Below are 22996 nucleotides of genomic sequence, written 5' to 3'. Positions count from 1 at the left end.
TCTGCACATCTGTCACTCCAGTGTTAATTTGCTAAATTGTAATTACTTCGCTACTATGGCCTATTTATTGCCTACCTCCTTACTCCATTTGCACACACTGTATATAGATTTTTCTTTTGTGTTATTGACTGTACTTTTGTTTATCCCACGTGTAACTCTGTGTTGTTGTTTTTTGTCGCACTGCTTTGCTTTATCTTTGCCAGATCGCAGCTGTAAATGAGAACTTGTTCTCAACTGGCCTACCTGGTTAAATAAAGGTTAAATTAAAAAAGTAAAAAAATGTAGACATGCTGAGCATAGTGTTGTGTACTGATTGTGCGCCATGACATTGAAGCCTGTAGAGCTGTTAATACCATGTCAGTGTAAAATGTAGGGAATTAGCTAGGGAAACAGACAAATGATTAACATTACATTGCTATACTGACTAATAAAACTCACATTATTCTGAAAAAACGTCAGAATATATCGTCAGAATATAATTTCAATCGTTTTTCCGCTGTTTTCATCGATCGATTCAGGTCTAGTGTGATTGAGACAAAAATAATAGCTATAGTTAGTGAGCTAGCTAGCTAGATAACGTTAGCCAACTTTTGGCAATCTCTAGCTAATGGTACAATGGTACATCATCAAATGTACTTCTGTTGAAACGGGACAAAACAAAGGCTACACAACATTTCCATACACTCAACAGCTGTTAGATACTGCAACCTGACAGATAGCTAGAGGCTAGCTAGAGTTTTACTGGCTGTGGTAGCTACTAGCTAGCTAACTAGCTGCTAGTAGTTCATTCAGTTCAGTTGAGAGGGGATGAAACATTGGCAAACGTAACATGTCAGTTACACTACTAGCTCAGCACTGGGAAGAAATACTTTTTTTCTGTCAAACAGCAGTTACCTTGCCAGCTAGATCAGTCAACTAAATAGTAGCCAGTTTCTGCTCTGCTTGCTTTTATAACTCTGAGAAAAAAACTCACCCCTACAACTCAAGAGGAGGGTCTGGGTGGGCATCTGTCCGCGGTGGCGGCTCCGGCGGTGGACGAGGACACCACTCCACCACTGTCTTTGTCCCCCTCCTTTGAGTGGCGACCCTCGCCCACGACCTTAGCCTAAGAATCCTCCCCAAGGCCCCCACATGATTTTGGAGGTAGCTCAGGACAGAGAGGTAGCTCAGGACAGAGAGGTAGCTCAGGACAGAGAGGTAGCTCAGGACAGAGAGGTAGCTCAGGACAGAGAGGTAGCTCAGGACAGAGAGGTAGCTCAGGACAGAGAGGTAGCTCAGGACAGAGGGGCAGCTCAGGACTGAGTGGCAGCTCCGGACTGAGTGGCAGCTCCGGACTGAGTGGCAGCTCATGACTGAGTGGCAGCTCATGACTGTAGGGCAGCTCATGACTGTAGGGCAGCTCATGACTGTAGGGCAGCTCATGACTGTAGGACAGCTCATGACTGTAGGACAGCTCATGACTGTAGGACAGCTCATGACCGTAGGACAGCTCATGACCGTAGGGCAGCTCATGACCGTAGGGCAGCTCATGACCGTAGGGCAGCTCATGACTGACTGACGGCTCCGGACGCTCATGGCTGACTGACGGCTCCGGCAGATCCTGTCTGGTTGGCGGCTCTGGCAGATCCTGTCTGGTTGGCGGCTCTGGCAGATGCTGTCTGGTTGGCGGCTCTGGCAGATGCTGTCTGGTTGGCGGCCCTGGCAGATCCTGACTGACGAATGGCTCTAGCGGCTCCTGACTGACGAACGGCTCTGACGGCTCGGGACAGACGGGCGGCTCTAACGGCTCGGGACAGACGGATGGCTCAGATGGCGCTGGGGAGACGGATGGCTCAGATGGCGCTGGGGAGACGGATGGCTCAGATGGCGCTGGGGAGACGGATGGCTCAGATGGCGCTGGGGAGACGGATGGCTCCGATGGTGCTTGGCAGACGGCCAGCTCTGACGGCGTTGGGCAGACGGACAGTTCAGACGGCGTTGGGCAGACGGGCAGTTCAGGCGCCGCTGGGCAGACGGGCAGTTCAGGCGCCGCTGGGCAGTTCAGGCACCGCTGGGCAGACGGCAGACTCTGGCCGGCTGAGACGCACTATAGGCCTGATGCGTGGTGCCGGAACTGGAGGTACCGGGCTGAGGGCACGCACCTCAGGGCGAGTGCGGGGAGGAGGAACAGGGCTCTGGAGATGCACTGGAAGCCTGGTGCGTGGTGTAGGCACTGGTGGTACTGGGCTGGGGCGGGAAGGTGGCGCCGGATATACCGGACCGTGAAGGAGGGCACGCGCTCTTGAGCACCGAGCCTCCCCAACCTTACCAGGTTGAATGGTCCCCGTAGCCCTGCCAGTGCGGCGAGGTGGAATAGCCCGCACTGGGCTATGCAGGCGAACCGGGGACACCACCTGTAAGGCTGGTGCCATGTACGCCGGCCCGAGGAGACGTACTGGAGGCCAGATATGTTGGGCCGGCTTCATGGCACCCGGCTCGATGCCCAACCTAGCCCTCCCAGTGCGGCAAGGTGGAATAGCCCGCACTGGGCTAAGCACGCGTACTGGGGACACCGTGCGCTCCACCGCATAACACGGTGTCTGACCAGTACGACGCCCTCTCACTCCACGGTAAGCCCGGGGAGTTGGCTCAGGTATCCAACCCGGCTTCGCCACACTCCCCTTTAACCCCCCCCCCCAAGAAATTTTTGGGTGAGCCTCTCGGGCTTCCAGCCTCTCTTACGTGCTGCCTCCTCAATCCACCGCTCCTGGGCTGTGGCTGCCTCCTTCTCCTCACCGAGAGCGGCGATTCTCTCCAACCTTTGCCCAGGGTCCTTTTCCGTTCATGATCTCCTCCCATGACCATTCCTCCTGCTACCGCTGCTGCTGTTGCTGCTGCCCGTTGCCACGCTGCTTGGTCCGGGTTTGGTGGGTGTTTCTGTAACCGTTTTCTTCCATAGTTGAAGGAGAGGACCAAAGTGCAGCGCAGCTAGTGTTCAACATGTTTAATAAAAGAACAAGTGAAACACTACAAACAACATACAAAATAACAAAATGTGCAAAAACCGAGACAGACCTATCTGGTGCAGACAACCACAGAGACAGGAAACAAACACCCACAAAATCCCAACACAAAACAAGCCTCCTATATATGATTCTCAATCAGGGACAACGATTACCATCTGCCTCTGATTGAGAACCATATTAGGCTGGACATAGAAACAGACAAACTAGACACACAACATAGAATTCCCACCCAGCTCACGTCCTGACCAACACTAAACAAGCAAAACACATAATAACTCTGGTCAGGACGTTACAGCTTGTTTAAGAAAGGGCGATACTTTAAACAGAGTTTCATTTTCAATTAATTGAAAATGAGAAGTTGTTATTTGTATGAAGGAAAAAAGGCCATTTTGAAACAAGGATGAGCCTTTCTTCATAATCTACTGGAGAACAAGTTCGGGTTTAAGTATAACTTACAGTTGAAGTCGGAAGTTTACATACACCTTAGCCAAATACATTTAAACTCAGTTTTTCCACAATTCCTGACATTTAATCCTAATAGATATTCCCTGTCTTAGGTCAATCAGGATCACCACTTTATTTTAAGAATGTGAAATGTCAGAGAATAAAGAGAATGATTTATTTCAGCTTTTATTTCTTTTATCACATTCCCAGTGGGTCAGAAGTTTACATACACTCAATTAGTATTTGGTAGCATTGCCTTTAAACTTGGGTCAAACATTTCGGGTAGCCTTCCACAAGCTTCCCACAATAAATTGGGTGAATTTTGGCCCATTCCTCCTGACAGAGCTGGTGTAACTGAGTCAGGTTTGTAGGCCTCCTTGCTCGCACACGCTTTTTCAGTTCTGCCCAAAAATGTTCTATAGGATTGAGATCAGGGCTTTGTGATGGCCTCTCCAACACCTTGACTTTGTTGTCCTTAAGCCATTTCGCAACAACTTTGGAAGAATGCTTGGGGTCATTGTCCATTTGGAAGACCCATTTGCGACCAAGCTTTAACTTCCTGGCTGATGTTTTGAGATGTTGCTGCAATATATCCACATAATATTCCTCCCTCATGATGCCATCTATTTTGTGAAGTGCACCAGTCCCTCCTGCAGCAAAGCACCCCACAACGTGATGCTGCCACCCCCATGCTTCACGGTTGGGATGGTGTTCTTCAGCTTGCAAGCATCCCCCTTTTTCCTCCAAACATAACGATGGCCAAACAGTTCTATTTTTGTTTCATCAGACCAGAGGACATTTCTCTAAAAAGTACGATCTTTGTCCCCATGTGCAGTTGCAAACCGTAGTCTGGCTTTTTTATGGCGGTTTTGGAGCAGTGGCTTCTTCCTTGCTGAGCGGCCTTTCAGGTTATGTCGATATAGGACTCGTTTTACTGTGGATATAGATACTTTTGTACCTGTTTCCTCCAGCATCTTCACAAGGTCCTTTGCTGTTGTTCTGGGATTGATTTGCACTTTTCGCACCAAAGTACGTTCATCTCTAGGAGACAGAACGCATCTCCTTCCTGAGCGGTATGACGCCTGCGTGGGCCCATGGTGTTTATACATGCGTACTATTGTTTGTACAGATGAACGTGGTACCTTCAGGTGTTTGGAAATTGCTCCCAAAAATGAACCAGACTTGTGGAGGTCTACAATTTTCTTTCTGAGGTCTTGGCTGATTTCTTTTGATTTTCCCATGATGTCAAGCAAAGAGGCAGTGAGTTTGAAGGTAAACCTTGAAATACATCCACAGGTACACCTCCAATTGATTCAAATGATGTTAATTAGCCTATCAGAAGCTTCTAAAGCCATGACATCCTTTTCTGGAATTTTCCAAGCTGTTTAAAGGCACAGTCAACTTAGTGTATGTAAACTTCTGACCCACTGGAATTGTGATACAGTGAATTATAAGTTAAATAATCTGTCTGTAAACAATTGTTGGAAAAATTACTTGTGTCATGCACAAAGTAGATGTCCTAACCGACTTGCCAAAACTATAGTTTGTTAACAAGAAATTTGTAGAGTGGATGAAAAACGAGTTTTAATGACTCCAACCTATGTGTATGTAAACTTCCGACTTCAGCTGTATGAGTACCAAGTATGTCTACTTCACCATCAGCCTATTTTATTGGTAAAGGTACTGTAGTGTAAACATTGTATATTTTGACAATCCAATATGTAATATGGTACACTCATCGTAATTGGGTTTTAGTCCAGAGAGGCTAGAAAGTGATCTCGATCTCAATGAGACCATGCACCATTGCAAACTTAAGAAGAAACTTGAGTAATCTGCATACATTGATACTTTTGTTTTTAACCTCTGGATTTCTAACCCCTTGATGTTCTTGTTGGATCAAATGTTCATAGCTATCATTTCAATGGTTATAATAAATAGATAGGGAGACAACGGGGAGCCTTGTTTTACTCCTCTTGACAGCTCAATACTTTCTGAGAAGTAACCATTATTTACTATTTTACACCTGGAGTTGCAATACATAACTTTAACCCATTGTATAAGAGATTCACCAAAATTAAAATAGTCCAGGCTCTGCTATGAAGACCAGGCCTGGTATCTATGATGTTTTATAATGTTCTATTGTTTCAAGTAATTTTCATATATTATCTCCAATATATTGTCCATGTAAGAAATATCTGGTAAAACCTTTTTAATTCTATGTGCTATGCATTTCGCCAGGATTTTGGCATCACAACATTGCGGTGTAAGAGGCCTCCAGTTTTTTAAATGGACTTGATCTATATACTTACCACCTGGGTCCTGTTTCAGTACAATTGAAATCAGACCTTCTTGCCTGATAAAATGGTAGACCTGATAATCTGCTATTTTTATAGAAGTAGTTTTAAAACATGCTAATAAGGGATCTTTGAGTACATCAAAAAAGGTCTGATATACCTCTGTCTCAAGAAGTTCCTCCTCTGTAAATTGGCCTTCACACAGGACTTTCTGTATATTTCTTAATTTTAGATTATTATTATTAGGAAAGAAATCCTTACAGTTAACATCATTCAGTGGAGATGGAAGAGACTGAAAAGAAAACATGTGCTTAAAAAATGTTGCTTCCTCTTTCAAAATATCATTTGGTGAATGATGGATGATTATATAGTGAACAAAGCCAATGCCACGATTAGATTGTGAAAAAACACACCAATCTCTTTCTTAAGTCCTTTAAACAATAAAAGCTAATTTACCAAGATTTCTGAAAATGTATTTATAGCGTTTTGGAAATAAACTCTTCACTTCTGCTACAATTATGTGTTTCAGTTCTATAGAAAGACTGAGGCTGCAAGATGGTGTGATGTCTTCTTGTCTTCTCTCATTAAAGCATGACTGCGCCCAACTTCACGACTGCAGTGCTCTCTGATGTCTTAATTTAACCCTTGTGTAGTCTACACATTCTGTATACTCCCCTTGTCCTAAGGATAAAAAATGACTCGCCTTCACTAAACCCCTAAAATAAAGCAGCTTAATTTAATTTTAAACCCCAAATCTATTTTGCATGAAGAAACAACCTGTCATTCATCACAAACTTTGTGAATATCTGGGTTTTCCCTCTTCACAATGCAGAAAGACTGCATTTAATCAGTGGACACCTCTCGTTTTTATTACAACACACCTGTCATAATTGTTTTCTTTACTAAAGTAGAGATTTATTAATATTATTATTATTATTGCTACAGGTACTGCATAGGTGTAAACATATTTTTTTTTAGCAAGAGATAGCACTTGTATAGCCTAAGAAAGCAGAAATGCAGAAATGTGCAGAAAGTCGTTTTGAATACATTTTATTAAAGGGAAACAATAACAGTCTTTTTTTGGCAACTTAGTGATATATTCTTATATATCTATCCTTACAATGAGGAATTCAACTACAAAATACTAGTCTTCTCCCATTTTTTTAACCCCCACCCACAAGGTGTATAAACAACAACAATAAATAAGAATAAAAGAAGATAATAAATACAAAACAAAAACGTGAAAAACATAAATCAATCAACTCTAATTAGCACATGTAGGACAGTATGCGAGTGGGTGTGCATGGACTTTGCAGATGTATTTCTCACATGTGCAGCACATAGTATTTGTTTTACAGTCCTTCTTTGGGGGGAAGAATTGGCATTGCCTCCTCTTGCCTGCCCCAGCTGCAGCCTCAGATGGATCATGACAAGATTCAGCCCCCTGAACAGCTTTCACAAGCACTCCAAAGGCTGCTGTGCGGGTGAGGCACTCCCTTCTTTGAATGTGTGGGGTTACATATGCCTTTCCCAGCTGCTCCAGGAACACCCTCCTCTTGTTCCGCTTATCAGGCATCCAGGTAGGGTTGATGTTGTTCCATATCACGAAGACATTGTATGAGGACACATCAATGATGTTATGGAAGATGACCAGGGGCCAGCGGGCAGTCATCCTCCTGCAGCTGTAAGTTCCAATCACCTTGTCCAGGTTGTCCACGCCATGGTGATCTTCCTCTTCAGAAGCTGCTGGCTGAGTTCAATCAGTAGCACACATTGTGTGTGTGTGTGTGTGTGTGTGTGTGTGTGTGTGTGTGTGTGTGTGTGTGTGTGTGTGTGTGTGTGTGTGTGTGTGTGTGTGTGTGTGTGTGTGTGTGTGTGTGTGTGTGTGTGTGTGTGTGTGTGTGTGTGTGTGTGTGTGTGTGTGTGTGTGTGTGTGTGTGTGTGTGTGTGTCTCGCTCTCTCGCTCTCTCTCTTGTGGTGTGTAAATTATTTTATAACTGCCGGGTCAAAAATGACCCTAAGACAATCTTTGTACCCTGGTGGTGTACAGCTTTCATTGAAATATGAACAAAGGCGATGTTTCACTTTTTCTAATGTTGGGGTCACTTTAGGACAAGTCATCAAATTTCAAGTAAAAAAATAAATAACTGGATGTGTTTTCTCTGCTGTTAAACATAGTGGCAGGTCATTTTTGACCCTTAAGACAACACAAGGGTTAAAAAAGGAGAGACTGTGTGCTCCTTGCTGGAGAATGATCGGGGAGTCAGCAGAACTTTTGATAGCTCATCTGCCCTGGTGTGCCTTGTTGCCGCCAGCCTGGCTGAGGGTAATGATTTGTTAACAGCTAGTTCTGTGCTCGCACAGCGGCTCTTCAGCTTGCTGTGCGTGTCCCTCTACTCTCTCGTCTCCAGGAGAAGATGAAGCCTATCTCTGATCTGAGGTTTCCTCCCTGGTTAATGTCCCTGTTGTCTGGCTAGCTGCTGCTGACTAACCATAATGAAACCAACAGCTGTGGTGTAAAGGAGGACGCCACTGGGCCGTCGCTCAGCCGGTAAAACGGTACGGAGTCGCTCAGCCGGTAAAACGGTACGGAGTCGCTCAGCCGGTAAAACGGTATGGAGGGTTCCAGCCCAGAGTCATTGGTTCCAGCAGGCATGGATGGATATTAGCCTTTCATGTTTCCCCACAAATACAGCTGATGGCAGCAACCAGATCATTTTCATATTCTATTGATGTAAAATCAAAGATGCTGAGATTATACTCAACCATGCAGACCTACTAACTATACTCCACCAAAATTATTTTGGTCAGTTTTATTGGTTTTATTCTCAAGGCTGAATGTGATTGTGTGATTTTCTCTCTGAGCTTAGAGGACTCTGGGCTGATAACAGAGATACACAACCACAGACTAATCATCAGCCTTGGCTACACTACCTGTGTGGGAGGAAGCTGATATATAGAAAACTGTATTTATACCCTGGTGTGTCACAACCATTGACTTTCCCACAGTATGTGATCACTTCATGTTATCTAAGATCTGACACTATAAAATATATTTTCTACAGGTTTTATAAGCCACTGAACTATTAGACCCTTAACAAGAAAAGGCATGTTCTGTATGTATGCAGGGCCACAGCAACTCCTCATTTGTTTTAGCGAACAACATGGGCAACATGGGAACGAAGGTCTGACTGTGTGTGTACATGTCATTTGTATGTGTGCCTCCTCACATCCCCACTCAATCTGTTTGGTTGCCAGGCGGCTTTGTTTAGTGCAGTGGCCGGGTGGCTGTGCTCCTGACTGGGCTCGGTGGGGCTGCCAGCAGTACAGGGCTTGGGGAGGAGGAGGTGCATCTGCTCTGTAAGTGTGTACTGTGGTGCATCTGTGGCAACGCAGCTAGCATCTCATTACAGAGCTGGCTGCCAGCCTCATTCGGATCAGACAGCTTGGCTGTCACACACACACACACACACACACACAGGATGCAGGGACAGAGGGGGAAGTGGTGGGGATGCACAAGGACGTTTGTTTTCTAGGAAAATTATTAACAACAGATATAGACACTTAGAATCTTCAGAGTGGAAGAAGAAATGTATCTGGCTGGCAAATTAGGGTTGAAGTGAGCATATTTCCTCTGAAAGGATAGCCTGTCAGGAATCCAAATGTATAATTTCACTCTTGGAAATAATAGACCAATATATTTTCTTTGTCTATTGCAGGTAGTAAAGGTTGCTGGGAGCAACATCTCCCACAAGTTGCGTCTGTCCAGCGTGAAGCCGTCTGACGAGGGCACGTACGAGTGCCGCGTGATCGACTTCAGCGACACCGATAGCAATGCCCGCCACCACAAGGTGAGGGCCTATCTGCAGGTGGAGCCAGAGAGCAACCATAACCCGGCGCTGCACCACCACGGGGCCAACTTCCAAACCAAGGACACCAAGGTTCTGGCAGGCAGCGGCCACCAGCCGGAGCATGGCAAGCACTCGCCAGCAGCCCACCACAGCCACCACAAACCAACAGGCACTGGGAGGGAGCTGAGGAAGAGGTCTGCTGAGGATGACAGCGCTACTGACTGCACTGACAGCTGTCCTCTAGGCCTCACAGCTCACCCATAACCTCCCTAACCTGCTCCGGCCTCAGCTCCAAGCTCCAACCTTGTCCTACACCTCAGAAGGGCAAGTCCAGTCCTGGAGGACCACAGTGTGTAGAGACTTTTGATTCAACCACCCCAGCTGTAACATACATGATTAAACTAAAGTCTCTGTACACACCGCTTCCCCTGTTGCGTACCCCTGCCCTCTGCCCAACATGCACACACCAAATGGACTCTGGTGCCACCCCAGTCCTATACCTTGGCCTCTCTCATCTCCCCTTACACTGCCCTAACGCAACAATGTCCCACCAAAAACACCTCAGCTCCACTCCCAGTCCTAGCCCCCTCTTTCTATATCACAACCCTCTAGATCAGGGGTGTCAAAGTCATTTTTCCCCGGGGGCTGCATTCCATTTTCAACGAGGTCCAGAGGGCAGCACTGAAAATTGGTTATATTTCCTCACCGTCAAAATTAGCTAAAAACAGTCCTCTATCCATAGTTTTGGGAATTTACCCCTGACTCTCTAGCTTTTATTTCTGTGATTATCAGCGAGCTGGACCCAGTCAAGAAACTGTATGAATGTAGATCCATTATAATTTTTACACAGTTTTGATTTGGTTTTAGTGATTTTAAAGTTTATTGACCCCTCCAATTTTTTTTTTTTTATATCTTTAAAACCACCCGCAGGCCGGATTGGACCACCTCGCGGGCCGGATCCGGGCCGTATGTTTGACACCCCTACTCTAGATGGTCCACACTCTATAGATTACTGTATAAAATTAAAAAGTGAGTGCATGTTCAACATGTTTTCTTAGAATGTTTTTCAAACATCCATGAGGAAATACAGTTTTAAGTTGGACAGTTAACTTGTTGCTTTGTTAATTCATTTTGGTTTGTTAATATCTTAAGTTACTCTCCGTTTCTATGTTGCATTTGATTTAGCCAAAGTAAGATAGAGAATATTTGTTTATGTTTTGCTGTCTCTCTATGGGCAACTTCATGGAGAAATATAATTTGGTCACTTTAATTTGGTCAAAGCTGCTTTGTTTGTTGAAGACTTTCCTCTCAAGTATGATTTCCACTCAACCAGAGCTAAGCCAATGTTTATCAAATAAAACCTGTTTATGGTGTTTTGTGCTTTCCCTACAGACTGAATGTGGCATTGTGAAAGACATGGATAAAGGAACTGTTTCTAGCTCTTAACTTTGCTTTAATGTTTTGTAAGAAATCATTATAAAAATGTTGTATATTTTAGAATTTCTTCTAGGTTGTTGGTCTCGCACTAAATGTATGCCTTTATCAAATTAAATAAATTGTACATGAACCTATTTACCTATTTATTGTGACTTGAATGCAAACTGCCTTCAGAGTAACTTCATTATTTAGTACCTCTAGTATGTACGGGCTTGAGACGTTGATGATGGAAAATATGTTTGTATTACATTCATCATGAAAAGTCAGCATCTGACCTTGCAATTATTTATATGCTAATACACACTGATTTGTATGCTGCCATTGTAGAGACATTATTATTCAAAGCCAGAATACTCCATCACAGTCAACTCATAAGGCAGTCATATATTTCCTCTTGCCAGTCTCCTTCCTCACACCCATGCATCCTGAGTAATCAACAAATTGAGTCTTACAGTATGTAATCTCTGAACTGCATTACTCTTAGGTGTGCCAAACAGTGCCTGCCTAATCAGTCAAACTAGGCTGTCAGATGATTTGATAATTAATAGAATATGAACCCTTGCTGCATGAAATTATCAAGCCTGGTTGGAGGGAAATCGCTTTATCCCGTCCCTGGCTGTGTCTGTATGGGCTGCCAGGCAGGGCCTCCATGGCTGATGAGTAATGGCGCTATTGTCAGCGTTGGCAGCTGGATAAATAGCAAAGTATGGTGGAGATAAAGCACTCCTTCGCCAACGCAAAGCACATGTGGCAACCCTGTTCCTGTCTCCCCAGCATGCACATTCATTATGTCACGGAGAGGCTTCCAGACCCCTCAGTCTTAACAAGACCTCACAAACAAGCCAGGGCTCTAACCTACACTTCAACCCTCAGTGGACTTCAAGTTGTATTCAAAATCACGCTAGGACTTTCAATCAGGCGTTTGTGCAGCAAGTAGTGGATCTGTTTTATGTGAATCAACAGGAGGTTTGTGTGGAATGACCATGACCTCTGGTTATCAAAGGAAAAATGGAACCAAGACCTGAAGCTGAAGCCGTTCTGTTAGGTGACCTAAACTGGGATATGCTTAACACCCCGGCCATCCTACAATCTAAGGTAGATGCCCTCAATCTCACACAAATTATCAAGGAACCCACCAGGTACAACCCTAAATCCGTAAACATGGGCACCCTCATAGATATTATCCTGACCAACTTGAATCAGGATCTCAGCGATCACTGCCTCATTGCCTGCATCCGTTATGGGTCCGTGGTCAAACGACCACCCCTCATCACTGTCAAAGGGGGTGACACTCTAGACCCAAATTGTTACAGACCTATATCCATCCTGCCCTGCCTTTCTAAAGTCTTTGAAAGCCAAGTTACAAACAGATCACTGATCATTTCGAATCCCACCGTACCTTCTCCGCTGTGCAATCCGGTCTCCGAGCTGGTCACGGGTGCACCTCTGCCGCGCTCAAGGTACAAAACGATATCATAACCGCCATCGATAAAAGACAGTACTGTGCAGCCGTCTTCATCGACCTGGCCAAGGCTTTCGACTCTGTCAATCACTGTATTCTTATCAGCAGACTCAACAGCCTTGGTTTCTCAAATGACTGCATCGCCTGGTTCACCAACAACTTCTCAGATAGAGTTCAGTGTGTCAAATCGGAGGGCCTGTTGTCCGGACCTCTGGCAGTCTCTATGGGGGTACCACAGGGTTCAATTCTCGGGCCAACTCTTTTCTGTGTATATATCAACGATGTCGCTCTTGCTGCGGATGATTCCTTGATCCACCTCTACACAGACGACACCATTCTGTATACATCTGGCCCTTCTTTGGACACTGTGTTAACAAACCTACAAACGAGCTTCAATGCCATACAACACTCCTTCCGTGGCCTCCAACTGCTCTTAAACACTAGTAAAACTAAATGCATACTCTTCAAACGATCGCTGCCCGCACCCGCCCGCCCGACTAGCATCACTACTCTGGACGGTTCTGACTTAGAATATGTGGACAACTACAAATACCTAGGTGTCTGGCTAGACTGTAAACTCTCCTTCCAGACTTATATTAAGCATCTCCAATCCAAAATTATATCTGGAATCGGCTTCCTATTTCACAACAAAGCCACCTTCACTCATGCTGCCAAACATACCCTCAAAAAACGGACTATCCAACCAATCCTCGACTTCGGCGATGTCATTTACAAAATAGCCTCCAACACTCTACTCAGCAAATTGGATGCAGTCTATCACAGTGCCATCTGTTTTGTCACCAAAGCCCCATATACTACCCACCACTGCGACCTGTTATGCTCTCGTCGGCTGGCCCTCGCTACATATTCGTCGCCAAACCCACTGGCTCCAGGTCATCTATTCGTCTTTGCTAGGTATAGCTCCGCCGTATCTCAGCTCACTGGTCACCATAGCAACACCCACCCGTAGCACGCGCTCCAGCAGGTATATCTCACTGGTCATCCGCAAAGCCAATACCTTTGGCCACCTTTCCTTCTAGTTCTCTGCTGCCAATGACTGAAACAAATTTCAAAAATCGCTGGGATTCTTATATCTCCCTTCTTATATCTCCCTCAGATGGGCTGTACACAGCCCAATAATAATAATAATAAAAATAGCCCATCCACTACCTATCATCGGATGGGGCCACAGTGTCTCCTGACCCCTCCTGTCTCAGCCTCCAGTATTTATGCTGCAGTAGTTTATGTGTCGGGGGGCTAGGGTCAGTTGGTTATATCTGGAGTACTTCTCCTGTCTTATCCGGTGTCCCGTGTGAATTTAAGTATGCTCTCTCTAATTCTTTCCTTCTCTCTTTCTTTCTCTCTCTCGGAGGACCTGAGCCCTAGGACCATGCGTCAGGACTACCGGGCATGATGACTCCTTGCTGTCCCCAGTCCACCTGGCCTTGCTGCTGTTCCAGTTTCAACTGTTCTGCCTGCGGCTATGGAACCCTGACCTGTCCACCGGACGTGCTACCTGTCCCAGACCTGCTGTTCTCAACTCTCTAGAGACCGTAGGAGCGGTAGAGATACTCTTAATGATCGGCTATGAAAAGCCAACTGACATTTACTCCTGATTATTATTTGACCATGCTGGTCATTTATGAACATTTGAACATCTTGGCCATGTTCTGTTATAATCTCCACCCGGCACAGCCAGAAGAGGACTGGCCACCCCTCATAGCCTGGTTTCTCTCTAGGTTTCTTCCTAGGTTTTGGCCTTTCTAGGGAGTTTTTCCTAGCCGCCGTGCTCCTACACCTGCATTGCTTGCTGTTTGGGGTTTTAGGCTGGGTTTCTGTACAGCACTTCGAGATATTAGCTGATGTACGAAGGGCTATATAAAATAAACTTGATTTGATTTATTGTCTTACCTCCTTAATCCATTTGCACACACTGTATATAGATTTTTCTATTGTGTTATTGACTGTACTTTTGTTTATCCCACGTGTAACTCTGTGGTGTTGTGTCGCACTGATTTACTTTATCTTTGCCAGGTCGCAGTTGTAAATGAGAACTTGTTCTCAACTGGCCTACCTGGTAAAAAAAAAAGGTGAAAAAAATAACATACATTTAAACAAAGCCAGATTTGCAGGCAAATGAAAGCTCTGCCATTCTACTTACGGTAGAAAAGCTCAATTATGGCATAGATTGCTACAGCTACTTGTATGAAAGGCTAAGCAGTTACAACGAAGAGGTCAGGAAAAATGCATTTCTGTTATAATAAAAAAAACAATAATTGTTTATTAAAAAGAGTTTATTTACACCAAAAGAGAAACACCTGGGCTGGTCTCTTCCTCAGTATTTATTTTCTGTGTTCACCTCTTGATTCCACAGAATTACTAATACTTTTTTTCCTTTACATTCAAAATACTGGTCGTTTGTCCATCCCTTGGCAGCACATTGGAATATGTACACCCTTAACCAACACAACAGAACAGAATCAGCACTTAACATTTTGGTGTTTCAAAGTCACTGTTAAACTATAGGATGAAGTCTGCAAGGCAGAGTCCCTGAAAAGAGGTTGGGGGAAGACTAGGACAAGCTATGCTCTCCTGAGGCTGTCGTCAGTGTAGTGTTCCTTTCTCTGCTTGGGGACAGACAGGTGGATGACTGGGGTACTGTTCATCAGCGCAGCTCACTGGATCTGGATCCCTGCTGGCTGTGTGTCCTCAGGCAAGCCAAAGTCCTCCAGGAGTTTCAAGACATTATTTGTGTATTCATTCCTCGGGAGGCCCATCCCACTTAGCTCCACAGGCTGCAGGTCAGGGTGGGGCGGGTTGTAGGAGCAGGGACAGTACAGCTCGTTCAGAGTCAACCAGAAGGCATCAGGATCCACTTCTATTAGGCGGAGGAAGACACTACACAGAATAGAGATAGCACATTGATAAATTCAACTGAATAAAATGATAATAGAAATCTAACTCTAAAACATAAGGTCATATGATGGTACCAGATAAAAATGGCCTTTTAATTGTACTGCTAGATTTATTATTGCAATACAAACATACCTCAGACAGGCCTCTTGCAGTTTGGGTGGCTGTCTGCAGCTGAGGTAGGGCAGGCAGGATTCAGTTACAGCATCCATATCTGAGTCCCCTGCAAATACAACTCAGATATACCACATATATACCAGAAGGAAAACCAAGGAAAATAAAATAAAAAATGGGAAAAGAAAAAAGGAAATGGAGATAGTGTTGAGGGGAAAAAAATACTGAAATGACCTGGGAATTTCACAGCGCCTGCCTCCATCTCCGGATTTCACACATCCACTCCCCACTCTCAGTACCTTTCATAACCATGGCAACTCCATCACTTTGTAGTAGTCCCCTCCCCATTCCCCCGACCCCAGACACGTATTCCCTAAGCTCCTAACTGGGCCGCCATTCAAACCTAATTTCAAAATAAGCTTTCTCGCTTCTTGCTAAAGCTTTTCTTATTTGACAATTCAACCCAGACGGGTGAAAAACCAGCCTGCTCGTTGTGTCAGAAAACATTGGTGCATATTTGAAAAGATAAATGGGATTATTTCAGAATTCATTTTATCCAGTATACCTATCCCCCTCTTTTCTGTGGAATCAAGAGGTGAACACAGAAAATAAATACTGAGGGAGAGACCAGCCCAGGTGTTTCTCTTTTGGTGTAAATAAACTTAAAAGCGTATCACATTGGGAGAATTTCTCTATGGCCAATAATTGCCTTTCTGGAGATGCCCCAGCGGTGAGGTGGAGCTGATGTTAACCAGTGTGTTCTACTATTTCTGTTGCAGCAGCCTCTGTCTCTCTGTGTCTCAACTTAAACCGACTCAGCTGTATTCCTCTGGGGCTGATGTGAAGGGAGGTAGCGTCTTCACAGACCAAGGACAGAGAAGACCATGAATCGGCTCAGCTAGGTGAGGTGTATCCAAACGGTGGGTGTCATGCTGGCCCTGCCTTGTGTGTCTCGATATCCCTTGACTAAGGCAACAGCAATGTCTGTCTCCCTTGGGAGCTTGGTTGGGGAAATGTACATGAACATACACCATTCAATGCAGTCTATAGGATACACCCGTGTAATTCCAAAACGGTGCAATAGTGACACCTAGTGGACAAAAAGTGTTACCGTTTTAACATTCCCTAAAAAATTATGAAAATAAAGCTGAGTGTCTCCTAGACTAAGGAAAGGAGGGTGTTGGTGGCCTGCCTACCTAGGTCCAGATGAAGGCAGAGAGCCCCCAGGCCCTGCAGCACAGCCAGCTGTAACTTGTAGGCCAGGGTGTGGCTGTAGACTGGGCCAGCCCTGGCACTCACTGGCGCCTGTTTGGACAGCCAGGCAGTCAGCTTGGGGATCACCTCTTTTGACACCCTCTTCCTCAGGAAATCTCTGCAGGTTTCCCCCAATGTGCACAGAACCTAGAGAGAAAATACATCGTTATAAATACCAACTGTTCTAGGTGAATCATATGTATACAGTCAGGTCCATAAATATTTGGACATTGACCAAGTTATTATTATTTTAGCTGTCTACCACAGCATATTGGAGTTGAAATTAAATCATGAATATGAGCTGAAAGTGCAGACTTTCAGCTTTAATTTGAGTATTACAAATCGGTTGAACGGTGTAGCAATTACAGCAATTTTTATATGTGGTCGCCCTCTTTTTAAGGGACCAAAAGTAACTGGACAATTGGCTTCTCAGCTGTTCCATGTTCCATCTGTGTTATTCCCTCATTAGTTCATTTACACTCGCGGCTCCCGAGTGGCGCAGCGGTCTAAGGCACTGCATCTCAGTGCTAGAGGCGTCACTACAGACACCCTGGTTCGACTCCAGACTGTATCCCAACCGGCCACCAAAAGTCCCGGAAAACAACTGTGGTGACAGAATAATTATTTCCCTGGTGAAGAAAAACCCCTTCACAACAGTTGGCCAGATCAAGGACACCCTCCAGGAGGTAGGCGTATCTGTGTCAAAGTCAACAATCAAGAGAACACTTCACCAGAGTAAATACAGAGGGTTTACCACAAAATGTAAACCATTGGTAAGCCTCAAAAACAGGAAGACCAGATTAGTTTGCCAAATAACATCTAAAAAAAGCCTGTACAGTTCAGGAACAACGTCCTATGGACAGATGAGACAAAGATCGACTTGTACCAGAATGATGGGAAGAGAAGAGAATGGAAAAGGGACGGAACTGCACATGATCCGAAGCATAACACCTCATCTGTGAAGCATGGTGACAAAGGCAGCAGGATGAATTCTGAAGTGTTTAGGGCTACAGTGGGGAGAACAAGTATTTGATACACTGCCGATTTTGTGTGGACAGGTGTCTTTTATACAGGTAACGAGTTCAAACAGGTGCAGTTAATACAGGTAATGAGTGGAGAACAGGAGGGCTTCTTAAAGAAAAACTAACAGGTCTGTGAGAGCCGGAATTCTTACTGGTTGGTAGGTGATCAAATACTTATGTCATGCAATAAAATGCAAATTAATGACTTAAAAATCATACAATGTGATTTTCCGGATTTTTGTTTTAGATTCCGTCTCTCACAGTTGAAGTGTACCTATGATAAAAATGACAGACCTCTACATGCTTTGTAAGTAGGAAAACCTGCAAAATCGGAAGTGTATCAAATACTTGTTCTCCCCACTGTATATTATCTGCTCAGATTCAGCCAAATGCTTCAAAACTCATTGGACGGCACTTCACAGTGCAGATGGACAATGACCCGAAGCATACTGCAAAAGCAACGCAATCATTTTATAAGACGAAGAAGTGGAATGTTCTGCAATGGCCAAGTCAATCACCTGACCTGAAGCCAATTGAGCATGCATTTCACTTGCTGAAGGCAAAACGCCCCAAGAACAAGCAGAAACTGAAGACAGCTGCAGTAAAAGCCTGACAGAGCATCACCAGGGAAGAAACCCAGCATCTGGTGATGTTTATGGGTTCCAGACTTCAGCCAGTCATTGACTGTTGCAACCAAATATTAAAACTCACAATTTAATTTATGATTATGTTTGTTTGTCAAAATACTTTTGAGCCCCTAAAATTGGGGGGCTATGTATTAAAATGGCTGTAATTCCTACACGGCTCATACAATAATTTTGACAAAACCTTAAATTAAAGATGAAAGTCTACACTTAAAGCACATCTTGATTGTTTCCTTTCAAATCCATTGTGGTGGCGTACAGACAAAATTATGCAAATTGTGTCACTGTCCAAATACTTATGGACCTGACCAACAAATGTACTTTGTCCTAATTATGTAATCAACTATGTATTATGTAAACAGGAAATTATGATTATTTAACTGAGTGAAGGTGGGAGCAGTAGTGAAATAGACACCCTGAAGGCTCGGAGGACAGCTAATGGGTCATCAGCAGTAAGTCTGAGCAGCAGGGCAGGCCAGCAGCGGTGGGCCATGGGCAGTAGCTCATTCTCCTTCTGACTTAGCACACACACACACAGTTCCAACACATCCAGGACCTGCAACAAACCAAACCAAAAACCTGGGTCAGGACTCACAGAATTGGCGATAGTGAGCACACGTGACAGCAACATGTGGCAGAGGCTTGTATTTTATTGAACTCTCTGGTCTTTAGTTTTCAAGCTACGTATCTTTGAATTCAAAACAATCTAGAGGACTACCTTGAGTCTGAGTCTCAGGCTGGGGTCTGAGAGCAGGTGAATGCAACGCTCCATGACGTCTTTAGCTATGGTGATGTGGGCTGGAAGCTCAACTTTCACATCAGGACCATCCATATCCTCTTCACAGTCCATGCTTGGCGGGAGCTCTGAATTAAAATTAAAATAATAATACACGTTTGAATTCAGTGCTAGAAACGCAGCGACACATAACACTGATGGGTTCTGATTTCTGTTGCACAGTTTTCAATTGACATTTTTTAAACATGACTAACTGTCACAGCAGCACACCACACAAAATCGTCCCGATGCCTAAAAAGCAGTGTGATGACTCAGACCTAGCTATGAGGAAAACAGCACGAGTCAAACTTATTCAGGTCTGACACGGTACAGTAGTGTTGAGAACCTTCACCAAGCACAGCGCTAATGTTGTGCATCATTAATGTGAGAACTTTGTTTTCAGGGGAATAGTGTGGCAGTCAGAGAGAGCCCTAACTAACCTGGGTGCTCGGTGCCCTCCTCCTCTGCCCCGATGCCCACTGCCAGCTCCTTCTGTTTGTGGTAGTCCAGGAGAAACTGGCGCACATTCAGCTGGTCCTGCTCACGCCACACCTTCTTGGTTCCCAAAGCGTCACTTGTTCCCGCAACACTAGAGGGGAACCACCTCGCTGTATTGGAAAAGCAACATGATTAAGATTGTGTTACTTAGGCTGTGTTAGCTAAAGGTTGTCATTTTGTGTCCTGCGTTTCAATTTTCTCTGAGTTCTCTAATTCAAAAGCATGCCATGACATGGTGATAACAATGTTATAAACTAGGGAAAACATTTAAGTGGATGTGGAAACTTTACCTAGAGCCTTCATAAGTGAGTGCAGTACAGTGCAGAACAGAGGGGATGTCTCGTCGTAGCTCATGTCCAGAGCCAGCAGCACGTCCTGGACTATGTCCCCCACCAGAGGCAGCAGGCTGGGGTCGGAGTGACTGAACATGACGGTGAGGACCCTGGGGGCATGGGGGTGGACACCCAGCCTCTGGAGGTTCAAAGACACGTCGTTCAGCAGGTAATCTGAGTTCTCATTGATCAGCTCCTTCAGGGAGGCGTATCCACAGGCCTGGCTGATGTCCCACATGGCATCCAGCGCTGCCTGGCTGACCATCAGGGTTTCATCCCCGGCCTTCTCCAGAACCGAGTACAGTGATGTCATCAGAATGAGACGGAAGTCCATCCCCAAGGCCTGGGCGAAGCAGCCTATCCCCTCCAACTGGATGCAGATCTGCCAGATGTTGCTGTTCAGCTCGTGGATGGTGGAGCTCTTGTGGACTGCTTGAACCAACTGGAGGGGATTCCCTTTCCCTTCAACCCCATTAGATATGGAGTAGAAACTAAACTGAGTTTGCTGCTCCTGTTCCCCTCTGTCTGACTCCTCACCAATAAGGGTTGGCAGGTGCCAGTGGCTCAGGCAGATGTACTCCTCTATGATGGATTCTACTACTGCTTTCAGGTCCTCCTGACTGGGCACTCCCTGCCTCTCCTGGCCTCCTGCCACACCGATGCCTGCTGCTCCTGTGATCACCTCATTCAGCACCATTGCAGCTTGCTTCCTGTAGACTGACGACTCCTTGTACAGATCCATGAAGTGATCTACTAGGAGATAGACGTTCCCATAGTAACCTAACACCCTGCAGATCTCCTTGAGCAGGGAGAAGATTATTTCGTCTGTGAAGTAGAGGAAGTGCTTCCTCTGAGCATGTGCCCCATGTGGTCCGGGCCCCGTCTCCACAGTTACGGCAGAGCTCCTCTCCTCCACGATGCGTACGTCCATCACGTCTAACTCCAACACCTGCATCAGGGCCTTGGACACCCGCTGGAGGTGGGCCGCTGAATTGAGTACCACTATCACCTTGGGGCCCAGGATTTTGAGGTAGCCCAGGAACACGTTGAGGACAAACACCTTACGCTGGTCATCAGACGTCCTCATGAGGCGCGGCAGCGAGGTGGCCAGGGAGTGGAGGTTCTCTGACAGCACGTCAGTAAAGGCCTGGTTGTTACTATCTGAGCTCTGATGCCTCTCTGCCACCTCCCTCAGGGCAGCCTCACACCTCTCCCTCACAGTGGGCTCCTCATCGTTCACAGCCCCCACCAGAGCCTCCAGGAGGGGGCCCACACACTCACCCAGGGAGGAGCTACAGTTGGCCAGGAGGTGGTCTGAGAAGTTCACCATCTCAAGCCTCACTCTCCAGTGCTGATGGGCTGAGGTGCAGGAGATTATCTTTTTTAACAGTAAGGCCAGCCTCCCAGAGGTGTTTCGCACCCAGTCCTGAGTTCTCTGCACTACCAGCTCCCATACTCTCCCCAGTTCCCACAGCTGTCTCTCCCCAGTCCCTGTGTTCTGAAGATGGTCGTCAGCCATCACCAATCCCACTGTCTTGAACCACACCTTAATGGCCCTAACTGTGACAGCATGTCCATGTCTCATATCGCCAGTGATCACACGGCTCACAGCGATGGTGATCCCAGGTAAGAAAGAAGCCATGGTACTGCCTAGGATACGCCTCTCCTTCAGACCCACCAACACATGGTCCATAGAACAGTCACACTGGAGAGTCAGGGCCTGCAGGCATTTCAGAGCAGCAGCCTGCACGGTGCGGGACTTCTCCTGCTCTCCCAGTGCCAGCAGCAGGGAGATAGCAGCCCCAAGGCCAGGCAGCATGATGGGCTCAAACAGCTTGAAGACCACGTCACCATAGGCTGCATGGAGCAGAGCATCCAGGCACCTCAGTACTGCAGCTCTCAGCTCCTCTGAGGTAGGTGCTGGCTTCCCTGGGTCCGTGGGGGAGCAGAGGCAGAGGCAGAGCTCTGAGAGAAGGTCCCTCAGCGTCTCCCAGCTCCGTACACAGGTGTTCTCCAGGACATATCCCATGGCCTCGGCCACAGCCTGGATCAAGCCATCCCGCTTGGGGCCAGGGATTTTCAGGATGAAGCGGAGAGGAAAAAGGACATAGTCCTGCAGCTGCTGCAGAGTTCCATGATTTACATGCCTCAGCTGTGTGCTCAGGGTTTCCACATTGCCCACCGTGGGCTCACGAGTTAGGAGCACACAGGCTGGACGGAGGTAAGCAAAAGCAAGCTTTGGGTCGTCAATCTGATGGTCCATTCTTTGAAGACAGATGTCACTCACTGAAAGAGAGAATGATGATATTGGTCATCTGATCATAAACTGTTTTGGGATGCAGTAGTGGGATGCAGTTTAGCAGTAGACATGCTCAATGCATTACAATGATTTTGACTATCAGAATAATAGCTTCAGTTACCTAAATGTTAATCTTATAGGCCTAACTTTGGTCCTTTACTAGTCACCCCAAAACATAACTTTTCCTGGCCATCCTTGCTAAAGGTAACGTTACCGTTAGATAGACAGAAAGCTAGCTATCTAATGGAATGCGTAAATGCCAAAGCAAGAGTAACCTAACAAAGTAAGCTTCAAATTAGCTTACCTTTGTTTGTAAATATTTTGTGACGGACATCTGAGACGAACTCCTTTCGAGATACAGCACTGAAACTGAATGAAGACTGTCCTAGCTGGCTGTCACACAAGCGTCACTTTTCCCTGTAGCTACGTCATTATCCTGCGTCGCATAGCTGTGTTTACCATGCTTGTTAGCTAGCTTGCTTGCTTTGGTGCAGTTAATACTTGTAAATGAATTATATTTAAACATATTTTGGGGTCAAAGTTTACTTCGCTGCACTTCAATTTTTTGACCTGCAAAACTGGCTAAAGGAAACGGTACGATTGCATCTTTGTCGTTTTCCACCCCTAGCTAAGCATGATGATACTTGACCGA

General features: G+C 45.7%; 2 protein-coding genes across 3 annotated transcripts in view; one reads left to right on the top strand and one right to left on the bottom strand.

The window, feature by feature from the left end:
* LOC139542568 (V-set and transmembrane domain-containing protein 2-like protein) overlaps nucleotides 1-11165 on the top strand; it is a 36950-nt gene extending 25785 nt beyond the window's left edge. Inside the window, exon 4 of the mRNA XM_071348157.1 lies at nucleotides 9463-11165. Coding sequence (XP_071204258.1) covers nucleotides 9463-9858 — 396 coding nt within the window. The 3' untranslated portion in view covers nucleotides 9859-11165. The remainder of the gene's footprint in view (nucleotides 1-9462) is intronic.
* Nucleotides 11166-14769: 3604 nt separating this feature from the next.
* On the bottom strand, nucleotides 14770-22772 carry tti1 (TELO2 interacting protein 1). Of its 2 annotated transcripts, none has more exons than XR_011668520.1 (8): nucleotides 22649-22772; nucleotides 20004-22331; nucleotides 19656-19823; nucleotides 19159-19304; nucleotides 18822-18996; nucleotides 16717-16921; nucleotides 15542-15629; nucleotides 14770-15391 (listed from the first exon to the last, which is right to left on the bottom strand). XR_011668520.1 is itself a non-coding variant. In XM_071348152.1 (8 exons), the coding sequence occupies exons 2-8, from the start codon at nucleotides 22306-22308 to the stop codon at nucleotides 15169-15171; spliced, it is 3276 nt and encodes a 1091-aa protein (XP_071204253.1). In that variant the 5' UTR covers nucleotides 22309-22331; nucleotides 22649-22772; the 3' UTR covers nucleotides 14770-15168. The 2 variants fall into 2 exon arrangements, 1 of the variants encoding a protein (XP_071204253.1); XM_071348152.1 differs by having other exon boundaries at nucleotides 18856-18996.
* Between the last annotated feature and the right edge of the window lie 224 nt (nucleotides 22773-22996).

This window comes from Salvelinus alpinus, chromosome 17 (genome assembly GCF_045679555.1).
Source record: "Salvelinus alpinus chromosome 17, SLU_Salpinus.1, whole genome shotgun sequence".
Taxonomy (NCBI): Eukaryota; Metazoa; Chordata; class Actinopteri; order Salmoniformes; family Salmonidae; genus Salvelinus; species Salvelinus alpinus.
Note: the sequence above shows the minus strand (reverse complement) of the source record. Positions and strands in the feature narration are given on the sequence as shown.

Bases quoted from the DNA above. Each gene is read 5' to 3' on its own strand.
- tti1 (XM_071348152.1), bottom strand. From the start codon at position 22,308: ATGGACCATCAGATTGACGACCCAAAGCTTGCTTTTGCTTACCTCCGT. The intron at 18,997-19,158 runs GTAGTCCTCTAG...GGTTTGTTGCAG, and splicing joins GCCTGAGACTCAGACTCAAG to GTCCTGGATGTGTTGGAACT. The intron at 15,630-16,716 runs GTAGGCAGGCCA...TTGTATTTGCAG, and splicing joins CTGCCTTCATCTGGACCTAG to GGGACTCAGATATGGATGCT.